Source organism: Lissotriton vulgaris, chromosome 2_1 (assembly GCF_964263255.1).
Source record: "Lissotriton vulgaris chromosome 2_1, aLisVul1.2, whole genome shotgun sequence".
NCBI lineage: Eukaryota > Metazoa > Chordata > Amphibia > Caudata > Salamandridae > Lissotriton > Lissotriton vulgaris.
The window spans coordinates 290,528,492-290,549,768 of NC_141687.1; the positions used below are offsets into that span (position 1 = coordinate 290,528,492).

General features: G+C 46.4%; 1 protein-coding gene across 1 annotated transcript in view; it reads right to left on the reverse strand.

Annotated features, from left to right (window-relative positions):
• Positions 1 to 21,277, reverse strand: part of GDPD1 (glycerophosphodiester phosphodiesterase domain containing 1) — a 256,407-nt gene that overhangs the window by 173,061 nt on the left and 62,069 nt on the right. The window contains exon 2 of the mRNA XM_086954967.1: positions 18,452 to 18,590. Within this exon, the coding sequence (XP_086811093.1) occupies positions 18,452 to 18,590 (139 nt within the window). The remainder of the gene's footprint in view (positions 1 to 18,451; positions 18,591 to 21,277) is intronic.

Genomic DNA, 21,277 nt, shown 5'->3' on the forward strand with positions numbered 1-21,277 from the left:
GGTTTATATCTGCTGCGAGTGCCGTCTTGTTGCTTTCTGCTGCCGGTCCCCGGTCGCAGAGTTGCGGAGCTTTAAATATATATATATATATATATATATATATATATAATATATATATATAATACATATGTAAATAACGAACCAAACCACATTCACTGGATGATGTCATCCGTGATGTCATCAGTGATGTCATTTGAGATGTCATTAATGATGTCATCAGTGATGGCACTGACCATGTCATGAATATTGTAATATGTGACATCATCAGCAGTGGATTGCGGGTACGCGAGGTATAGTTAGCAGAACTAACTATAACGGAGCAATTCTAATGGTTTTGTACGAGTGAAATGTCCAGCTAACTATAACAGCCCTGAAACCTATGTTTATTTCAGTGAAAATATATATATATATACCGAACAACTGTTTGGGTTTTAAGTTGGAGGTGTGGCCCAACATTCTTAAAAAAAATACAAATAAAAAAAAAAAATATATATATATATATATATCATTCTTACAAAAAATACAAATAAAATATATATAATTGACGAAGGCGAAACGCGTCTTGATGTGCTGAGGTTTCCAATAAAGTTGGTTGGAAACCGCCCCAGCGAGTGCTGTTTTCTTTATCAGGAGGAACTGCCTGGTGGAATTTGGTAGCTGTAATATATATATCTATTTAGATTGTGTACAATTGCTGTGTCATGGTTTTTGGACTAATGCTGCTGGTTTAAATATGAGCATATTAATTTGAACTCTTAAACACATATTAGATTTTCAGATTCGACACAAAGTAACGGGCTAGTGCTCGGAATGTACATAGATGAAATTAATTATCGTGTATATACATTATTGTTGTTTTTCTACCAATTTGTGTCTTGTAAATATGCTCTTATATTTATAAAATCTGTACATATGATTTTATTAATTATGTAATCTTATCGAGTAAAAACTAGGTGTTTTATTTAGGCACTCTTGGTTGATTGCACAAACGCAGCGTTTCAATGTAAAGTATTTTTTCCATTTTCATGATACACTCCAATGCACTGTCACTTTAAATGCTCTGCTCACTGTCATGCAGTTTGTCATGTGATCAAGCCTTCTCGGAGGCGAAACGCGTTATGGCGGCAACGTTGGCTTTATCGGATTAAACCACCCTTGCACCAGCACCTTTGGGTCGACTCTTTGTTGCTTTGCATTTGGCATTTTTTGTTCTTTGAGTGACAAGCTTCGTTATATATATATCATTCTTTTTAAGAATGTTGTGAAATGCCCAGTCCTAGGATCGGGCCACACCTCCAACTTAAAACCCAAACAGTTGTTCGGTCTCCTCTGGGGGGATAGATATAGGGATCTACTGCATGCCAGTAGATGGCATTGTTTGGCTCCATGTGGTGTCAGCGGTGCTATCCACATGAGAAGTGACATGTGCTGTGCCTTTATAGGCGCTACCCCTGCACACTGACATCTGTTTCTTTTGGTGACTTTCCATGCCAGGAGTACATAGCCACAAAGAACACTGACTACTGGTGTGGAAAACAAGGGCCCTGAAGAGGGAGAAACCCTGTACCTATAAATACGTTCCCAGAGTGGGAACAATGGGTGGGTTGGTAAGGAATCGGCAGCTAGGTAGACTCCTTACCAGATAAAGAATTACCGGAGGTAAGTAAATTGTTCGACTGATAGAGAATTCTAGCCGCAAATTCTTTACCTTAGAATGGATGCCCAAGTAATACCTCCCTGGTGGTGGATCAGTGAACAGGATTGAAACCAGAAAGTCCTGCAGGACCGAAGAGGCAAAGTGCCCATCCAAACGGACCTGATTGTCCAGGCAGTAGTGTTTGGTAAATGTGTGCAGAGATGCCCACATTGCTGCCTGGCAGATGTTCACAACTGGAACTCTGCAGGCTAACGCAGTGGTTGCAGCCTTAGCTCTAGTGGAATGAGCACGCAAACCCTCATGGGGTTGCTTCTTGGCAAACTTGTATCAAACAAGATGGCCAATGGAAGGTCGTGCCTCAAATAGACTCCGGAACTTGGAATCACTTTCCAGTTAATATCCCTGTATTGGCCAGCCATCGCCATCTTAACTCAGCTGCCATTGTCTCACTTATTGCCTTGCTGCTCCTCGTTCGTCTCCAGCTACAAACCGGTCCCTAGGAACTGTCCTCTAGAAGTGACTGGGCTCCCGACTTGCCTCTTCCGGTATGAAAGAACTGCCCCAATGCTGATTGAACCATTACAAGGAGTCGCACAGTTACAGTCCTCTCACGACACTTGGTCTTGAGAGGTCCTAAGAAGTCTAGGGCCATTCACTAAAGAGGTATGCTGCCAAATGATGTTAAGGAAAAGTCCACCATCTTGCCGATCTCAAATACGGGTTGGAGGGCATGCCTGGATCCGGCGACTGCCACCAGAACTGTAACAATGAGACACTACTTTACGCACTGCTCGTCATGCGGAGAAGGGAATGCACCGAAGTACACACTCTACTGTTTCTGTGAATTTCTTAATAAGTCAATGGAACAAGTGAACATGCAAGTCAGATTCTTCTGTTTATTAGTTACAAACTTCTGTGCATGGCATGAACATTTTCACCACAGAAGCGGCTGATGTGTTTTTTCCGCAGGACTTTAAGGCTAAAATAATGTCCAACTACCAAGCTGATGGACCGTGACCAAAGGCACATTTGCCACGCTTCGCGAGTCCTTCAAATTGGAGACAAAAGTACGCTAGTTATAAAAGAATCATAGCAATAGTGAAAAAGCAACTGCTGCCAATCCGGACAATGTTTGCACATCGTACAGGGGTTGCTGCAAAATTGAATCAGCTACAATACCCAACAGGACAGTGATAAGCCTACCGACATCTGTAACACCGCAATTACATGTCAGACATGCTAGGTACGATTGCTCTGAAGCAGCTAAAAAGAATACCCAGGAGATACTACAAACCCTGGTTCCACTGCAAACTAAACGGGAAAAGACACAAGTTAAGGCTTGGTGAGAAATCATTGAGATCCTCTCCCTCCATCTCACATCTCAAGCACCTAAGGTCAATAAGAAGTTCTGACAACCAACACATCTGAAGTGCAAAAGCAGCATAATTTAGGGCACAACTAGACAATGCTAAAAACTGACCCAAAAAATATTTGAAATCGTCAAATAAACAATTTGCCAATATAACCACCACTCTGTAGATACTGGGTAAATGCCAAGCAGCGATGAGTTCTCCACCTATTTCATTGAAAAACAATGAGGGTTGAATCAGAACTGAAAATCGCCTCTCAGCATCTGCTAAACCAGATCCAGCCCAGTTTTTTGCCAGTGCAACACTTGGTGAGGTCCCCTCATACTGGTTATACTACAAAAGATAATGCTACTTGGAATGTCTTCAAAATCCTGGATGAAGCTTATATACTCACAACAATACCATCAATAAAACCTTCCAACCACTTCAGTGATCCTCTCCCCGCCAAGCTCATCAAAGAGCTTAGATCTTCCATACTCCCTTTATGGTCTAACATTGTCAATGAATCTGTCTTCCAGGGCATGCTTCCTGATTGCTTAAAGATACGACAGGTCACCCAAAAAACAAAAAAAACAAATGCGGACCTGTCCTACCTCAACAATTTTCGTCCATTTACCAACATCTCGACTCCAGCAAACATACTAGAGAAATGCATACAATCAATCAATCATAGCATTTGTAAAGCGCACTACATACCCGTGAGGCGTATGTAGGCGGTAAGCGGGGGGGGGACGCTGCTACTGTTCGAAGAGCCAGGTCTTGAGGAGTCTCCTGAAGGTTAGGAGGTCTTAGGTCTGCTGTAGGCGGATGGGGAGGGTGTTCAACGGCTTGACGGCGAGGTGGGAAAATGATCTGCCGCTGGCGGTCACACTTCGTATGCGGGGGACGGTGCGAGGGCGTGGTCTGCGGAGCGGAGCTCGCGGGTGAGGGTGTAGGGGTTGAGTCGGTGTTGAGGTACGCTGGTCCGGTGTCGTGGAGATCCTTGTGTGCGTGGGTGAGGAGCTTGAAGGTTATCCTCTTGTTGATGGGGAGCCAGTTCAGGTCCCTCAGGTGGGGTGTGATGTGGCTGGGCCGGGGGATGTCGAGGATCAGGCGTGATGAGGCGTTCTGGATGCGTTGGAGCCGTTTCAGGAGTTTGGCCGGGGCTTCTGCGTAGAGTGCGTTGCCGTAATCCAGTCTACTACTGATGAGGGCCTGGGTGACCATCCTTCTAGTTTTAGTGGGGATCCACTTGAAGATCCTGCGAATCATGCAGAGGGTGTTGAAGCAGGAGGAGGAGACGGCGTTGACCTGCTTCGTCATGGAGAGTTTGGAGTCGAGGGTGACCTCTAGGTTTCGTGAATGGTCTGTGGGTGTAGGGGGTGCTCCCAGTGCCGTCGGCCACCAGAAGTCGTCCCAGGCCGAGGGGGTGGGATCGAAGATGAGGACCTCCATCTTGTCCGAGTTCAGCTTCAGTCAGCTGTTCCTCATCCAGTCGGCGACGGCATTCATTCCTTCGCGGAGGTTGGTTTTGGCGGTGTGGGGGTCCTTGCTGAGCGAGAGGATCATCTGGGTGTCTTCGGCATAGGAGATGATGTTTAGGTCGTGCCGTTGGGCGACGTGGGCGAGCGGTGCCATGTAGACGTTGAGCAACGTTGAGCTGAGGGATGAGCCTTGGGGTACGCCGCAGATGATCTCGGTGGCTTCGGAGCGGAAGGGGGGGGAGGCAGACGCTCTGGGTTCTCCCGGAGAGGAAGGAGGTGGTTCAGTCCAGGGCCTTCTCTTGGATTCCGGCATTGTGGAGGCATGCTCTTAGTGTGCGGTGGCAGACTGTGTCGAAAGCAGCAGACAGGTCCAGGAGGATGAGGGCCGCGGTTTCTCCGTTGTCGAGCAGGGTCCTGATGTCGTCGGTGGCGGTGATGAGGGCGGTTTCGGTGCTGCGGAACCCTGACTGGGACAGGTCCAGGATGTTGTTTTCTTCGAGGAAGCTGGGCAGTTGTTTGTTGACAGCCTTTTCGATGACCTTCGCTGGGAACGGGAGCAGCGAGATGGGTCAGAAGTTTTTGAGGTCCTTGGGGTCCGCCTTGGGTTTCTTGAGTAAGGCGTTTATCTCTGCGTGCTTCCAGCTCTTCGGGAAGGTCGCTGTCTAGAAGGAGTTGTTGATGGTTTTCCAGAGGTGGGGTAGGATTGTGATGCTGGCTTTGTTGAAGATGTGGTGTGGGCAGGAGTCTTCCGGGGATCCAGAGTGGACGGTTTTCATGACCTGCCACCCTGCAATCACTTTGAGCAGTTTCAACTGCTAGATCATTGCCAATCTGACTTCAGATTGTGACAAAGCACTGAAACAGCTCTAACACACATTGTCGCTGATGCCCTGAGATAGCCAGAACAGAACAATTCCTGCCTGCTTATTCTTCTTGATCTCTCCTCTACATTTGACACAGTCAAACATGACAGCATGGTTACACTCCTTGAGAAAAGGATTGGGCTATCCTGCCCCATTTTAAACCGGTTTTCTTCTTAGCTTCATAATAGAGCTCAAAGACTTAAACTCAACCAAACCGTATTTGACAGTACTCTGGTCGCTATTGTAGATCCTCAATGATACACACTCTCACCCACGTTATTCAACTTATTCATGGAACCTCTTACTGAAATTCTGAAGCTCTCAAACATTCATTATCACATGTACGCTGATAATAGACAACTGTATTTAAAAGTTTCCTCACCCAAAGATACCAAAGCTCTCAACTGCACGCTTATGAAAACCTAACAATTGTTGACCCGCAATCACCTCATGATCAACACCATCAAAATGGAATCCCACTTGATCGCCATTCACAATCACTCTGCCCCCCATAGATAAAAGTCTCAAACAACACAGAGCTCTCAACTGCGCCCCCCACATTATTGACTCTACTAGATCATTAGGTATAACGTTGGACAAATACCGTAATATGCAAGAGAATTTCGTTGCTACCACTAGGGGAGCCAATTACCAATTGAACACACTTAGGAAAATCAAACCCTCTGGCCCCCTGATGACTTTTATCTAGCAGTCCAATCCCTAGTCATCTACCGATTAGATTACAGGAGCGCTACTCTTGCAGGCTTACCGAAAGTAAAACTGGGCCCATTAAAGGCCACTTGAAATCAGCCACTAGGTTCATCTTGAGATTCAGAAGATCTACAATGGCTCACTTTTAAAGCAAGAACTCAGTTGAAGAAAGCTTACATGACACACAAGGCCCTCCACCATAACACTCCTGTCTCCCTGGCCAGAAAACTAGAACTATATAGTGGTAGTTATTCCTAAAGGAGCATAACTCCTTACAGAAGTTCAACAAAAAAATAACTTACAACCACTCCTCTCTCTGGCTAAGCCCCAAGAATATGGAGCGTACAACCTCTTGAAACCAGGATACTTTCAGTAGTATTCCTAAAGTCACTCAGCTTGACTATTTTTCTGTGGACACCTCCAGAACTTGGGTTTGCCAGCCCAGTTGGCATTTTTATCTGTATTGCTTCATGCTTATTCCTTTGTACATATTTCCATGAATATATGGTAGATGTTATCTTTATTGTTTCTTGCTTATTCCTTCGCATGTTTTTCCCTGTATGTATGACTTAACTGCTTTATGTGCAGTGCACTGATATCCTGGCGGGTCATGTTCATACTATATAAAGCTACTCAAATAAATAAATGCATAGCAGATTTTAATACAGAGCACGATCCATCAGGAGATGGCCCGTTTCTGTGTCACTTTCCTTTCCTTGGCTCCGACATGCTCTAATTTGAGTTGTTTATCCACCCGGAATGGTTTTGCGTGATCAAGGTAGACCGACGATGCTCTTTTTAGGTTCAGCTGAGTGAGTCGCTCCTTTTCTTTAGAAGGATGAGGGGGAGTTTAAAAGGTACGCAGGGTGATGGACTGGCCTACATGAAAGGGAGTGACCACCTTCCATAGGAAGGAAGCCCTAGTGCAAAGGATCAGCTTGTCTGAGAAGATGTTGATGTACGAGGCTTAGATGTCAAAGGATGGAACTCACTGACCCTCTGGGCAGATGTTACAGCCACTTAGAAGGCTGCCTCGATAGTTTGAAGCCTAAGAGGCCAAAAGGACTAGCGAAAGGTGAGCAGGAAGGGAGTCAACCTGTTTTTCTGCACACCATGCCACAACCTTGCCCAACGGCAGGCGTATACCATCTTAGTGGAGGGATGCCGGCTGCCAAGATGACATGAAAGACTTTGGGCAGAAGGTCAATAGCTGTCAACTGTTTCCGCTCAATCTTCAAGCATGAAGGGGGGAGTGGGAAATGTTTGGGTGAAGAACCCTGACCTGCTGCTGTGACAGAAGCCTGATTGGAGGACCAGTGGCCATTTTCAGCATCTCAAGATACCAGACTATCTGGGCCCAGTCCAGAGCCACAAGGATAACTTGAGCCTGGTTGTTCTTGATCTTGAAAATTCTGGGCAGGTGTGGCATGGGTAGAAATGCATATAGGAGGCCTGAGCTCCACTCGAGGTGAAAAGCGTCTCTGATGAGAGCTGCCTTGTAAACTCACGTGTGCAGAACTTCTGACATTGCACGTTCTCTGCCGTGGCAAACAGATCACGCCAAGGTTCTCTTGCACCACCTCCAGAAGAAGACATCATTCATTATTCACTAGGTGTTTTTGGCTGAGTTCGACCGCCTTGGCGTTCAAAGATATCACCAGACTTTGAAACACCAGGAACATTTCCTGACATTCCAGCCATCTCCAGAGACGCAGGGCCTTTTGAAAAAGGGTCCATAACCCCACACCGCCTTGTTTGTTTAAGTACCACATGGCAGTTGTGTGGTTCATCAACACTTGCACTAACCTTCCCTTGATGGAGGGTAGGAAGGCTTTCAATGCCAGTTGGATTGCTTGGAGCCAGCAGGTGGATGTGGAGCCCGCATTCAGCCAGAGACCATAGACCCTGATCTCACCTCTTGTAGATGGCCACCCCATCCCAGGAGGGACACATCTGTCACTACTGTCAGATATGGTTGGGGAAGGGAGAGGGATCTGCTGCTGACCCAATCGTAGTTTGTTAACCCCCACTGCAGAGCTATTGCTGGATCATGTCAGAAAGATTCCCCTGATGCTGTGCCCACTAGAATTTCACGTTCACTACACAGCCCAGCATGTGCCAGCGGGTATGTGGTACAATCAGAATGCAGGAGGCCAGGAGGCCCAGCAGCCTCAGAGCCAGTCTCACTGAAATCCAGGATAGAGGCTGAAACATCGGTATCATAGCCTGAATATCCGGGACTCGTTCATGAGGATAAGCCTGAAACAGCACTGTGTCCAGAACAGCTCCAATGAAAAGGAGCATCTGAGAAGAGTTGAGGCTGAGATTTTGGCATGTTGATAGTGAACCCCAGGGACAGCAGGAGGTCAACTGTAGTCTGGAAGTGGGAGACAACTGCCTGGGATGACCCTGGCTTCAACAGCCAGCCGTCGAGATAGGGGAAGTACACCTGATCTCTGCAGATGAGCTGCAACCACAGCCATCACCTTGGTGAATACCCAAGGAGCACTGGTAAGGTCAAAGGGAGGCATGGTGAACTGAAAGTGCTCCAGACCTAACGTGAAACGCAGGTGACGTTGTGGGCAGGCTGGACCGGATGTGGAAGTATGCATCCCGCAATTCCAATGCTACGATCCAGTCTCCCGGGGCAAGAGTAGAAAGGACTTGAGCGAGTGTGAGCATTTTGAACTTCTCCTTTTTCAGGAAGAAATTGAGAGAGCACAGGTCTAGTATAGGACGAAGGCCCCTGTCCTTCTTGGGCACAATAAAGTAGCTGGAATAGCAACTACTACCTACTTCTGATGCCGGAACCCTCTATATGGCTCTCTAGAGACTCTGAGGAATCCAGGGTTGTCTGGCTTGGAGGGATCTCGGCATGTTAAGGGTTAAAATCAATCACACAAGATGATGGAAGGAATGTTTGCAAAAATTCTAATTATTGGCAACCACTTGGGGTAGAATACCAACCCAACATTTTTAGCCCACTGAGTCACTCTAGACAAAGGTCTGCCTTGTCAAATGTGTACTGCCACTGCTCCTAAAGGGAACAGGCCAGCCCAAACTGCCAGACGAAGCCCCCTCCTTAAAGGAATACAAGCAACTTCAGACCGATTTCAGCCTGGTTAGGTCTCATCAGTGAAGTATAGCTTGGATCCCATCACCTTTTGTGTGTTTGATGTAATGCCCTAAGGATATACGCAGATGTGGTTCACTTGCTCACTGTGCCACAAGAACGAAGCGGCACCGACTGAAGAGCCGAAAGAGGCCGAGCTAGTCTTAGGTTGCTTGTATTCCAGTTCAGTGAGGACTTCGCCTGGCAATTTAGTCTGGATTGTTCCTACTAGAGCAGGACCAAGACTGATATGCATATGGCCGGGTATAATCTCATGTGACATGGTGGGCAAAATCAAGATGACTTGGAATGCTACCCGAGCGAATGCCAGGGGTTAAACTAACTGCAAAGTCGAGGGGACGTCTTTGCCCGTTAACTGCTATCATTGCTTGATTTGTAATTGACATTTTCTCTTTTGTATTATTATATTTTATCATATGCATGAATTTCTTTTTTTTTTGCTGCTATTGTCATTTTTATATATGTTTTATGGTCAACATTAACCAGATAAAGATAAAGAAACTGCAAGCATTCCTCCCATCACCTTTGTGTGTTTGACATAGCACCCTAAGTGGCCTAGGTTATACCCAGATATGGGTACCTTACTCACTGTGCCTCTAGAATCAAACTGCTCCTGGCTGATAAGGCTCAATCCGCCGGATACTAGTCTTTGGATGCTTGTGTTTCAGTTCAGAGGACCTGGCTTGGCAGTTCAGGCTGGACTGCTCCTATTAGAGCAGTACTAAGACTGATTAGCTGGGGAAAAGCTGAGGTGGCGTTGTGTGCAAAAGAACAATGTTATGGACTGCTTTTCTGAGCAATTGCCAGTGGTTAAACTAATCAAAAGTATTCCTCCCATCACCTTTTGTGTGTTTGAAGATTCTCTGGGTGCCAGTTGACCCTGGGCCCAAATACCACAGCTACCAACAGCCCCAGAAAGACAAAGTTCAATGTAAAATCTTGCTGTTGCCATGTTTATTTAGAAGGCCTCTCCTTTCTCTGGTGATTGGCTCAACCACATGAGCGGGGTACCATTTTTATCAAGAGACGTACCGGGGTAGTAGAACATTTATTATCTACTGCTTCCATTTTTGGCTTCCAAATTTAAATGTGGAAGAGAATACATTTTGCAAATTAGCCCTCTGAATCACACAATATTAAGGCAACTCCAAATTAAAATAAGCAATATTCCTAAACTTAGATTCTTGGACACATTTAGAAAATGCATAGCTTTCTTTCATATCCATTTTTTTGTTTATTAAGTTTTATCTTATATACAGATGCATGGTGTGTTCACATAAAAAATAACTATAAGCTGCCCCTCCATTGATTTCTAGATTTTGTGTGTTTTCAGACAACCAACAAACACAATATAGCCCTGCAACTAAAAACCTCTGTTGTAAGCAAGTTAACGTCTTAAATGGGTCTTCAGGACAAACAAAACTTACAGGCAGTGACATTATCACCTACTTCTATTTTTGCCTACTTACGTTCCTCAATTTCAAAGTTTCGTTTCTTTGGGAAAACCATGAGCAATCTACACTAGTGACCCCCTGCTGAATTGAGAAGTTTGTCTACTTTTCAGACATTTACAACTTTCCAGGATCACCCATAGGTTTCATAGCTCTTTTGGCTCAAAAAAATCAAGTAGGCATAAATTAACAAGTTGCTTACCTTTAATAACGCCTTTCCTGATAGAGACACTATCTAGCCATAGATTCCATACCTTAGAATATTCCCCAGACATCAGACTGGATCCAGAAAATCTTGAACAGAACCTCTGTGTGCTATAGGTGGCATTGAAAGGTTCTGTGTTGCAGTGCCAGAAGCGTTGTGCACAGTGCCTATATAGGCGCCACCACGGAGAACTGACTTCAGTTTGAGACTATTTCCAGGCCAGTAGCACGGGCCATGATAGAAGGTTTCTTGACCAGTGTGCAAGTTCTACGGCCTACAAGGACCTTTTTTCCCGGTGGAAAGTCCAGTATGCAGAAAGGGGAGGATGGGAGGCTCCGTAAGAAATATGTGGCTAGAGTCTCTACCAGATAAAGGATTAACAAATGAAAGTCATTTGCTGCAGATTCCTTACCATAGTATAGAAACCAATCCAATACCTCCCTAGAGGTTGGCCTGCAAACTGTCTCCAACCCAAAAGTCCTGGAGAACTGAATGGTCTAGGTGCACGCGACAACAGACTTGACTGTCAGGAAGCAGTGTTTGGTAAACGTACAAGGATGCCCATGTAACAGCCCATCAGATGTCCAGGACAGGAGCTCAATGAGTTAACAAAGTAAACACAATTTTGGCTCTGGTGGAACAAACCAGAAAGCTCAGCGAAGGATGCCTCTTTGCTAATACGTAGCAGATCTTGATTCAGAATGCAGTTCATCTGGAGATGGCCCCCTTCTTTATTCCAATGTACCCTACAAAGAGCTGATCATCTACACAGTGTTCTTTGGTGCAATCGATATAGAAAGACAGTGCTCTTAAAGGGTGCAGACCAGGGGCTCCAAACTTTTCAGTAATAAGAGTTACTTAGGTTCAAAGAAAACTAAGTCAATCTATTATTGTTAGTGTTGTAAATGTGACCATATCAGACAAGATTATTTAGTGGCCACCCTATGGAAGATTACCAGCAGTAATCACTTCAGTGCTTGTAGTCAGGAGGGTTGCCAGCAGGAATGAAACAAAGGTTTTGTTAATTTACAATGCTTTTACATGAGTAATATATATGTTACAGCCATAGCTGCAATGTCCCGGGGTTCACAGCAATAATATTTGTATTCAGTCTCCCCATCACCACATGATTTCTCACTCAAATATCAACTTTAAATGCATTTTGGAAATTCAGACATTTTTCTCCAAGCATTGGCCTATGAATTCTGAGAATACACACAATTTTGTCTCAAATACGCAGTTTAAAATTTTGATATACATATATTAAGTTAACCAACCTAAAGGTCCTACTTTATTGAGCTGGGCTGTACATAGGAGAGCAACTTACAGGTAGCTGGAGAGCTACCAGTAGCTCACAAGCTACTCAATGGAGAGATTTTGCTAAGAAGGTGGAATCTCTTTTCCTCCTTGGAGCGGTGAGGCGGAGGAAAGAAAGTCAGCAGCATGATTTTTTGGCCGACATGGAAAGGTGGCACCTCCTTAGGCAGAAAAGAGGCACAGGTTCAGAGAACATGTCTGTTTGGGAAGAAGCTAGTGTATAGAGGGTGAACAGAAAGAGCCTGTAGCTTGCTGACCCTCCAGACCAATGTGATGCCCACCAAGAAGACCACCTTAATCATCTGAGGTCATAGAAGGCAGTTATGCAAGGGTTTAAAGTGGGAACACATAAAATAGGTTAAAACTAAATTAACACCCCATTGGGGCATAACAAAAGGGTGGGAAGCAACATGTGCTGAAGACATTTCAGAAAACATGTCACAATGGGTGACTTAAACGGGACGGTTGGTCTGGCTACCACAAAAAAGCTGAGATGGCTAAAGATACCTCTTGACTGCACCAAGAGCAAGGCCTTGCTGGGCTAGTGACAGAACAAACAACATCATGTTGGACAAGGGTGCAGAAAATGGGTTAATGTGTTTCTCAGTGTACTAAGCCACAAACTTGCCCCAACAGCATGCGTATACAGTTGTGGTTGATGAACATGTGGTTGCCAGGATGACCTCACAGATTTTCAGGGAAAGACCGAACACTCTCAACTGTCACTGCTCAATCTCCAATCATGAAGGTAGAGAATGGACAGGTATGGCTGTAGAACCCTCTCCTGTGTTGCTGTGACAGGAGATCGTCCCATAAGGGCAGCCTGATCAGAGGGCAGATGCTCATGCCCAGGATTTCTAGATATCTTATTTTCCTCGCCCAATCTGGAGTCACAAGGATGACTTGGGCTCAGTCAGTTCTAATCTTTGTCAGAACTTGAGGAAGGAGAGGTATCGGCCGAAAGGTGTACAGGAGTTCCGTTTTGCAGTCTACTTAAAATGCGTTTCCGAGCGAGAGATGCTTCGGAAACACCAGTGCGCAGAAGTGCTGACATTACACGTTCTCTGCATTGGCGAATAGATCTAGCCAAGATCCTCCCCAGTTCTGAAAGAGACCCTGAGCCACCTCTCTGGGTACAGACGCCATTCGTCGTCCACAATTCATCAATGGCTGATTTCATCTTACCTGACATTTAGAGATCTCGTCCGGTGCTGCACGACCAGGAAAATGTTGAGACATTCCAGCCATGTTCAAAGGCTCAGGGCCTCCTGGCACAAGGCCCACGACTCCGCTCCGCCCTGCTCGTTGCACCATCACATGGTGATAGTGTTTCCCATGGACTCCTGGACCAGCATACCGGGAAGGGCATGGAAGGCATGAAAGCTATCAATTCCAAACAAATCGTTCTCAGCTCCAGAAGATTGATGTAGAGCGCAGTCTCTGTCAGAGACCAGAGCACTCTGAACTCCACCTCTCCCTTATGGCCACCCCAGCCCAGAAGCAATGCATCACTCACCACTGTCAGCTTTGGGCCAGGAAGGGAAAGGGGTCTGTCACTGACCCAACTGTGGTCCGTTAGCATCCACTGCAGATTTTATTTTGTCTCCTCTGAAATTTGAAGGACACCAGAGAGATTGCTGTGATGCTGTGCCCACTGGGAATTCAAATCCCACTGCAGAGCCCTCATATGCCTTCATAAATGCTTGATCAGGAGGATGCAGAAGGCCCTAGCCTATATTTAGAGTCAGTCCCACCAAAATCCAGGACTCAGGTCGAAACATTGAGATTTTAGCCCAAGTGTCCTGGACTCTCCACTCTGGAGAATAGTCGCAGAACTGCAGTGTCCAGAACGGTTCCCATGAAAGGAAGCATCTGAGACTGAGATGGAGGTGGGTGTGACATCGGCATGTTGATAGTGAACCCCAGCGAATGCAGGAGGTCAGCTGTAATCAGGCTCTCAGCCACCCTCCTCACCATCATGCCATATTCTCCATAGCCATACTGGGAGGGGAGACAAGACTAGTCTTTATACTAGCTGTCGTCATCCAATTGGGCAAAAGGGTTTTTATGAGGATCAGGATAGCCTTAAGGAATCTCATATTCCTCCCCCTAGTCAAAATTCTCAGAGGGCCTGTCACAGAAAGGAGGAACTGTCTCCGACCCGAGCGGTCATTCCGGTTGGCGCTCACGTGGATGTACAGAGACACGCTCTGGCTCCTTATCCGAGTCAGGAATGATTATGAGCTCGGCACTGCAGAGAGGCGGTGGTCCAGGAATGGCTCCAAGGGGATGAACCCCGGGAAAGATTTTGTATTCGCAACAGGAATTGGTTTGAATCCAGGAACGAATCCTGAGGGTCCAATTGGCACCAAGGGCAAACTCACTGACCCATTAGGACCGAAGACACTCCAGAGGGATCAGGTCACACAAATATGAGGTACATGTCTTCATAAAACTCTTTGAGTTGGGCAGTGGTCGCTACAGCTCCAGGAAATTCAGGGAGGCGCGGAGCGGACCCAGTCTCAGGCTCCAAAAGAGAAGTGCAGGAGCAGGGCTTCAACTTGTGGTCTCGTTCCCGAGCTTTTTTTGATGACTTAGACTGGTGTGGCAAAGTTGAAGAGCGTTCATCTTCTTAACTACTTATGTCTGTGGAACTTACCTGACGATTACTTTGACCATGATCACAACTGACAGGAACGACTACAAGAGCGGAGCAGGACCTGATGCGATGCGGAGTCTTCTGATGTGGCACCAGTAGGTTCATTTCCAACTCCCAAATTGCCTTTGGATTCACAGTGCAGCAATCAGGACAGTTCCTGGAGTCGTGGTCCTGCTCCAGGCAACAAAGGCAAACCAGGTGGGCGTCCATCACAGACATTTGCCTGTGTCAGGCCCACAGGGCTTACAATCCATGGATTTCGTAGGGACCTCGTTAAGGCACACTGGGAGCAAAATGTTAAAAATATTTTGACAAAGTGTTGAAAAAAGTGGTAAAAATGTGACTGAGGTTGCTCTTCTATGGATTTGTGTTGTTGGAGCAGAAAAAAAGAAACTTTAGTCAATGCTAGGGAGGCGTCTATATAGGCACCACACATATCACTTTCAGCATAGATGACGCCTATGCATAGCCGTTCGACACCATCTATTGGCATGCAGAAGATACCTTTTCTAGTAAACAAAAAAGTTATGAAGGCTAAGTGCTAACTGCAACAGGTATCAAACGAGCATTGGCATAGCCAATAGGCCTCGCCGTTAGAACCTTATAAGTATTTAGTTATGCAGCATAATATCCTTACTGCAACAACATTAACTGTTGCACGGCTAAACACTTAGAAGGTCCCAAAGGCGAAACTAATTGGCTATGCCAAGGATTGTTGAATTTTGCCTCCACTGGCTACATGCTGTGCAGTGCAGCAAAATAAATTGTATATACATCACAGCGTGGGTCCTTAGAGATTCATCAGGATGTGTTCATGTGGGAAACAGATCTGGAGGTATTCTATTGGAGAAAATATCCAGTGGTTTAATCACGCAGGAGCGGACTGTGGACAACTATAGATTAATTGGATCGTCTTCCCATTTTTTGTGACGCTGAAAAATAAATGTTAAGAAAATTTTTTGTACGTCTTAGAATGCTCAAAAATGTGTTGAAAGTAGTCATTGCCTGCTCCCCTTCAAAGCATTCTACAAAAGTTATTTCGCTGAAAATGTCAACTTTGCTGAATTGCACTAGTCATGTGACAATATAAAAAAGAGGAATGATTTGCGAAATTCCACTTAAAAGGCGATGCGTGTAATTAGAAACAAATCTGACGTTAAAGATACAGCTGAAATGGCTGCTTTACAATAAATAGTGTGCCTTCATACGAAGCTGGGGGAGGGAGAGAGCGAGAGAGGGGGAGAGAGAGAGATCGAGAGAGAAAGAGAGAGCGGGAGAGACAGAGAGAAAGAGAGAAAGCGAGAGGAACGAGAGAGAGCGAGAGAGAACCAGAGAGTGCTAAAGAATAATATTTTGCATGTCTAAGAGTGCTTAAAAATGTGTTGAAAGTAGTCATTGCCTGCTCCCCTTCCGCAAATGTTATTTTGCTGGAAAATGACAACTTTTCTGAATTGCACTAGACATTTGACAATATAAAAAAAGGAATGATTTGCGAAATTGTACTTAAAAGGCGATGTGTGTAATTAGAAACAAATCCGAAATTAAAGATACAGCTGAAATGGCTGCTTTACACTAAAACCGGTGCCTTCATGCAAAGCTGGGGAGAGAGAGCGAGAGAGGGGGAGAGAGAGAGCGAGAGAGAGAAATAGAGAGCATGACAGAAAGGGAGAGAGAGAAAGCAAGAGGAGAGAGAGAGAGAGAGAGAGAGAGAGAACGAGAAAGAGAGCCCGGGAGAGCTGCGCGCGCCCAGTCTGCTCATTTTCTTTTTTTTTTAAAACCTTTATTGTGCAAGCAGAAGCGTACAAATACGGGCCTACAACCAATCAGGCCGGCCACAACACATTACGGGCGCACAAAATCAGGATAGAAATTCTCCAGCAGTCCCTCAGCATTTTATGAACAATCAGTAAACATTAAAAGGCCAAATATAACCGCTAGGAGCAGGATAAGAGAAGGTTAATTTTATAATATAGTAGGAAGTATAGCAGGAGCAATTGCAACTGTTTATTTCCGAATTCCTATGGCGGGCAGTTGGTGAAGCAGCAGTACAAGGGGGCAGTTAGAATCAGAAATAACAGCAACAATTGACAAAGGCAACGCATAGTTCCCCCGTTTCAAATCAGTTCCCACCGCTGCCCACCGTCCACCCGTCCCCACTTGAACATGTGCTGGTATCAATCAAAGGAGTCAGAACAGCAACACTAAGATAGCCATCCGCTACACTAACCCAAAGAAGGGGAAAAGAAGAGGAAGGTAAAAGGAATATGAAAAACAATGAAGAAAGAACGCAGCGCCGCAGTACGCGCCCCATGGCGAATAAGGCACACAATACTCTAGACCCACAATCGGGGACGAGGCAAGTAGGACGTGTAAGTGTGCTATCATTATCATTAACGCGAAGAAGTCATGTCCTACACTGCCAGCGAACACCCCATGGAGTGTGCGTGCGGACACAGCGTCCCGATAAAGGGATACAAAAGAGCCATAGAACTAAGAAAAAACGAACAATATACAGACCCCATCCCACCCACACCACCCTGCACCCCTGCAGAAGGCTATGGCCTACCCCCACGGCAGCGTGCCTGTCGCCCTAAGTAGAACCCGAAGTCTGCTCATTTTCAAGCACTGCACTCGTGCTTGTGGCGCACTCCTGCTCTCTCCCGGAAGGTGGATGCTAGAAAATGACCAGAGCGAGTGTGTGCTTGAACATGACCAGAGCGACGGCTAAATGTCCTCCTATGTAGCGAATGCGCGCTCCGTAGGCGAGACCTAAAAAGAGGACTTCGTGTGGGCAGGGGGAGCAGGGGTGGGGGGGTGCTTATTAACCTGAAGTCACTCCAGTCCCCTCTCAGATATCCCATCTTCCCAGCCAAAACAACCTACTACTGAAAAAGAATACAGGAAGTTCTCTTCAAAGATTACAAAAATTGTACTCAAGTTCTCTTGCTAACTGTTCTGAACAGAAAAAGTGTGAGTCAAAGAAGTGATCAAGAAGAATGTTTTCAGAGTAGATAAACACTAACTATATATACTCTAGTCCAGACCCAGCCACACCCTTGTATGTCAACAAATTCAACTAAATTCACTGTTTCTTTACAGAGAAATTGGACGGATCATATAGCGTGCAAGTTCACCACCTTAAAGTAGGGGCGCCCACCTAAGTTCAGGAAGGTTGGATGCAAGCCACATTTTTAGGATATCCATGTGAAATATATGTTCCTATTGCGAATTTAAATAGAACATATATAATTTATTTGGAAAATATGGTCCCAGTCCTTTGTTGGACTTAGTTAGCAGTTGCTACCATATATGTTGAATATATGGAAATAGAGCAATTAAACACTGAAATTGCTTTCAATGATAGTACAACCTTGTGATATATGTCTGGTAAGGTAGGAGAAGTTGGCAGAAACCTGTTGTTTTCTCTGTCTTAATTCAGCCTAGGTTTTTGCTACTGCAGACAACTCTATTATTCGATGGTATAACTGATATGTAAAGTTGTTTAGATTTGTCTCTGTGGAACAATGAACAGTCATGAGTTTAGGTTTCTTGTGCAATCTTGATTCCCTTTTAAGCATTGGAAGTCACATAATCAGCATAAATGTACGCAACGTTTACTCACACAGTATTTCAGGTCACAGATATTGATGTCGACACCCGCAGACCTCTTCAGGTTTCCATCATGTGAAACGACGACTTGGTCATCTTTGGTTATGTGGCAGTCAAGTTCCAACATATCGGTCCCTATGTTGTGAACTGCACTGTGCAACAAGGACAAGAAAACAAACGGCTTTAATTAAACTTCAGGAATGCTGAAGGGGACAATATGCTTCAAACACGTTCAAAGGGAGTATTTCAGCTTCCATTGATGTCAGTTTTACCATTTCTAAAGTACCTGTGTGTGCGCCCATGCAGAAACTTTGTGATGAAGTCCCTGGAAAATACTAATGAGCTTTGAAAACGCTTTGTGTGAACCTAGGGGCACCCCAGTGTTCATATGGAAGGGGCAGCTGTATGACGGGTCTGGCTCTCAAGTGCCTCGAGAGCCACTTCTCACAGCAAGTGCAATGCGGACTAACTGACTGTCATTGGCAGGTATTATTTGGTGAGAAGCGAGAGAGCGATGTCATTGTCCTCACAGTGGCACCGCCCGAGGTTCCTCTGGGGTCCAGCACTCCATTTACTATCATTGCCAAAGCAAGCAGCACTTCAAAGCCCCCTCCCCCATACCACCTCGGCCCTCCTATCGAGTAATAAATGCTGAAACATTCTGATAAGAATGACAAACAAATGTTGTTGATTTACATTTTATATAAAGAATTAGTGGGCAATATGCAAAAACATGGCATCAGTAAATTTAGCAGCAAAGTGTTCAGATCATAAGCACAAACAACTCAATACAGCTTTATGTGAAATCGAGAAAGGATTTGCCTTTCAAAAAACCTACGTCCGACCCTACTGATTTGGTCAATTGCAGACCTATATCATTGCTTCCCTTTGTTGGAAAAGTCACAGAGATTCTGGTCAACCAACAACTTGTCTCTTTTTTAGTGACACATTCCCTACTGGGCCCCGCCCAGTCAGTTTTCTGTGCATCTTATACCACGGAGTCAGACTTGGTGGAGGCCACTAAGACAACAAGGCTTGCCTTAGACCAGGGGAACTCGGCTAGGCTGGTTCTCCTGGATTAATTGGCAGATTTTGATACCATCTCTCATGCAACCCTAGTCCAGAGATTGGAGGACACTGGCGTCAGAGGCAAAGCACTGGGATGGCTAGAAAACCTTATGCTGGAGGGAGCCAGCTGGATCTCTTTAACTCCAGAATCATGGCCTTAGATAAAGGTTTTCCGCAGTGATCTATCTTGAGACCCAATCTCTTTTAAAGTATATGTGGCTATACGGCCTTGTTTTACAAGACCTTCTGTCCCACTGTCGCGCCTCTCCTGGCTCGCTTATTCAACTCCTTCTCCGAACCGGGTGCCATCCCGCCGGACCTTCTTTCGGCGACCGTGTCGGTTATCCCGAAATCGGGAAAGGACCGGACTCTATGCGGCTCGTATCGGCCCATCTCGCTTCTAAATGTGGACCTCAAGCTTTACACGGGGATCTTGGCGGCCAGACTGGGTCTACATCTACCAGGTTTGGTGGAGGCGGACCAGGCCGGCTTTGTACCCGGTAGGCAGACGGTCGACAACACCAAGAGGGTGACGCACGTGCTAGAAAAGGCCTCACGCGTCCCGGGGGAGCGGATGCTGCTATCGGTAGACGCGGAGAAGGCCTTTGATAGGGTTCATTGGCCGTACCTCGAGCTGGTTCTTGGGAAACTGGGGATCGGCGAGAAGTTCCGCACTATGATCTTTAATTGCTATAAGAGACCGTCAGCATCGGTGCGTGTCAACGGACACAGCTCCAGCAGCTTTGCCATTGAGCGTGGCACAAGACAGGGTTGTCCCCTTTCACCGCTCCTGTTTGCCCTCTATATGGAGCCGTTTGCCCAGAGGATTCGTGATAACCCGGATGCTATCGGGGTGAAGATGGGGCAGTACACGCATACTGTCAGCCTGTATGCGGACGATGTCTTGCTGACCCTGGATGACCCTAGGCGGTCGCTCCCTGCCTGCGTCCAGGAACTGAATTCCTTTGCCCGCGTGGCAGGCTTCAAAATGAATATGTCTAAGTCGGCCGCCCTGGACGTGTCCCTCTCTGTTGACACCAGGCGGGACCTCCAGCGTCTTTTTCCTCTGCAATGGTCCTCCTCCACGGTGCCTTACCTGGGGATTTTGCTTGCGCCTTCCCTGCCTGCAATGGTCGCTGCTAACTATTCCTCTCTGGGCAAAAAGATCAAAGAGGAACTCGGCCGATGGAACAAAGGCCTGCTCTCGTGGCTGGGCCGTATCGCAGCGGTGAAGATGACGATACTGCCTCAGATCCTGTATCTTTTTCGCGCTTTACCTCTCCAGCCCCCTGTAGGTTGGATACGACAGGCGCAGGCAGACATCTCCCGCTTTGTGTGGCAGGGCCGTAAGCCTCGGATGAAGCGGGTCCTCTCCATGCTTGCCCCGGAGGCGGGGGGTCTCGGGGTCCCGGACCTCCGGAAGTACTTCCAGGCGGCACAACTTCGGTATCTGGTGGAGTGGAGCCGGTGGGAATCGGACAAGCACTGGCTCTTTCAAGACCAGGCAGTTGCGGGCCGTACACTCCAGGAAGTCCCGTTCCTGCGGCGCACTCACCGCCCGCCTAATCTCTACGCCTCTTTTATCACCCGGGTTCCGCTGAGAGTGTGGGACGCGGTGTGCGAGCTTCGCGAGCTCACCACTTTTCCATCGCCGTTCACTCCCATTGCTGGCAATCCAGACTTCACTCCTGGCCTGGAACCGGGAGCCTTTTCCCACTGGGTGAGCGCGGGTTGCAGGGCGCTTTTCCAGATCTACGGACCGGAGGGCGTA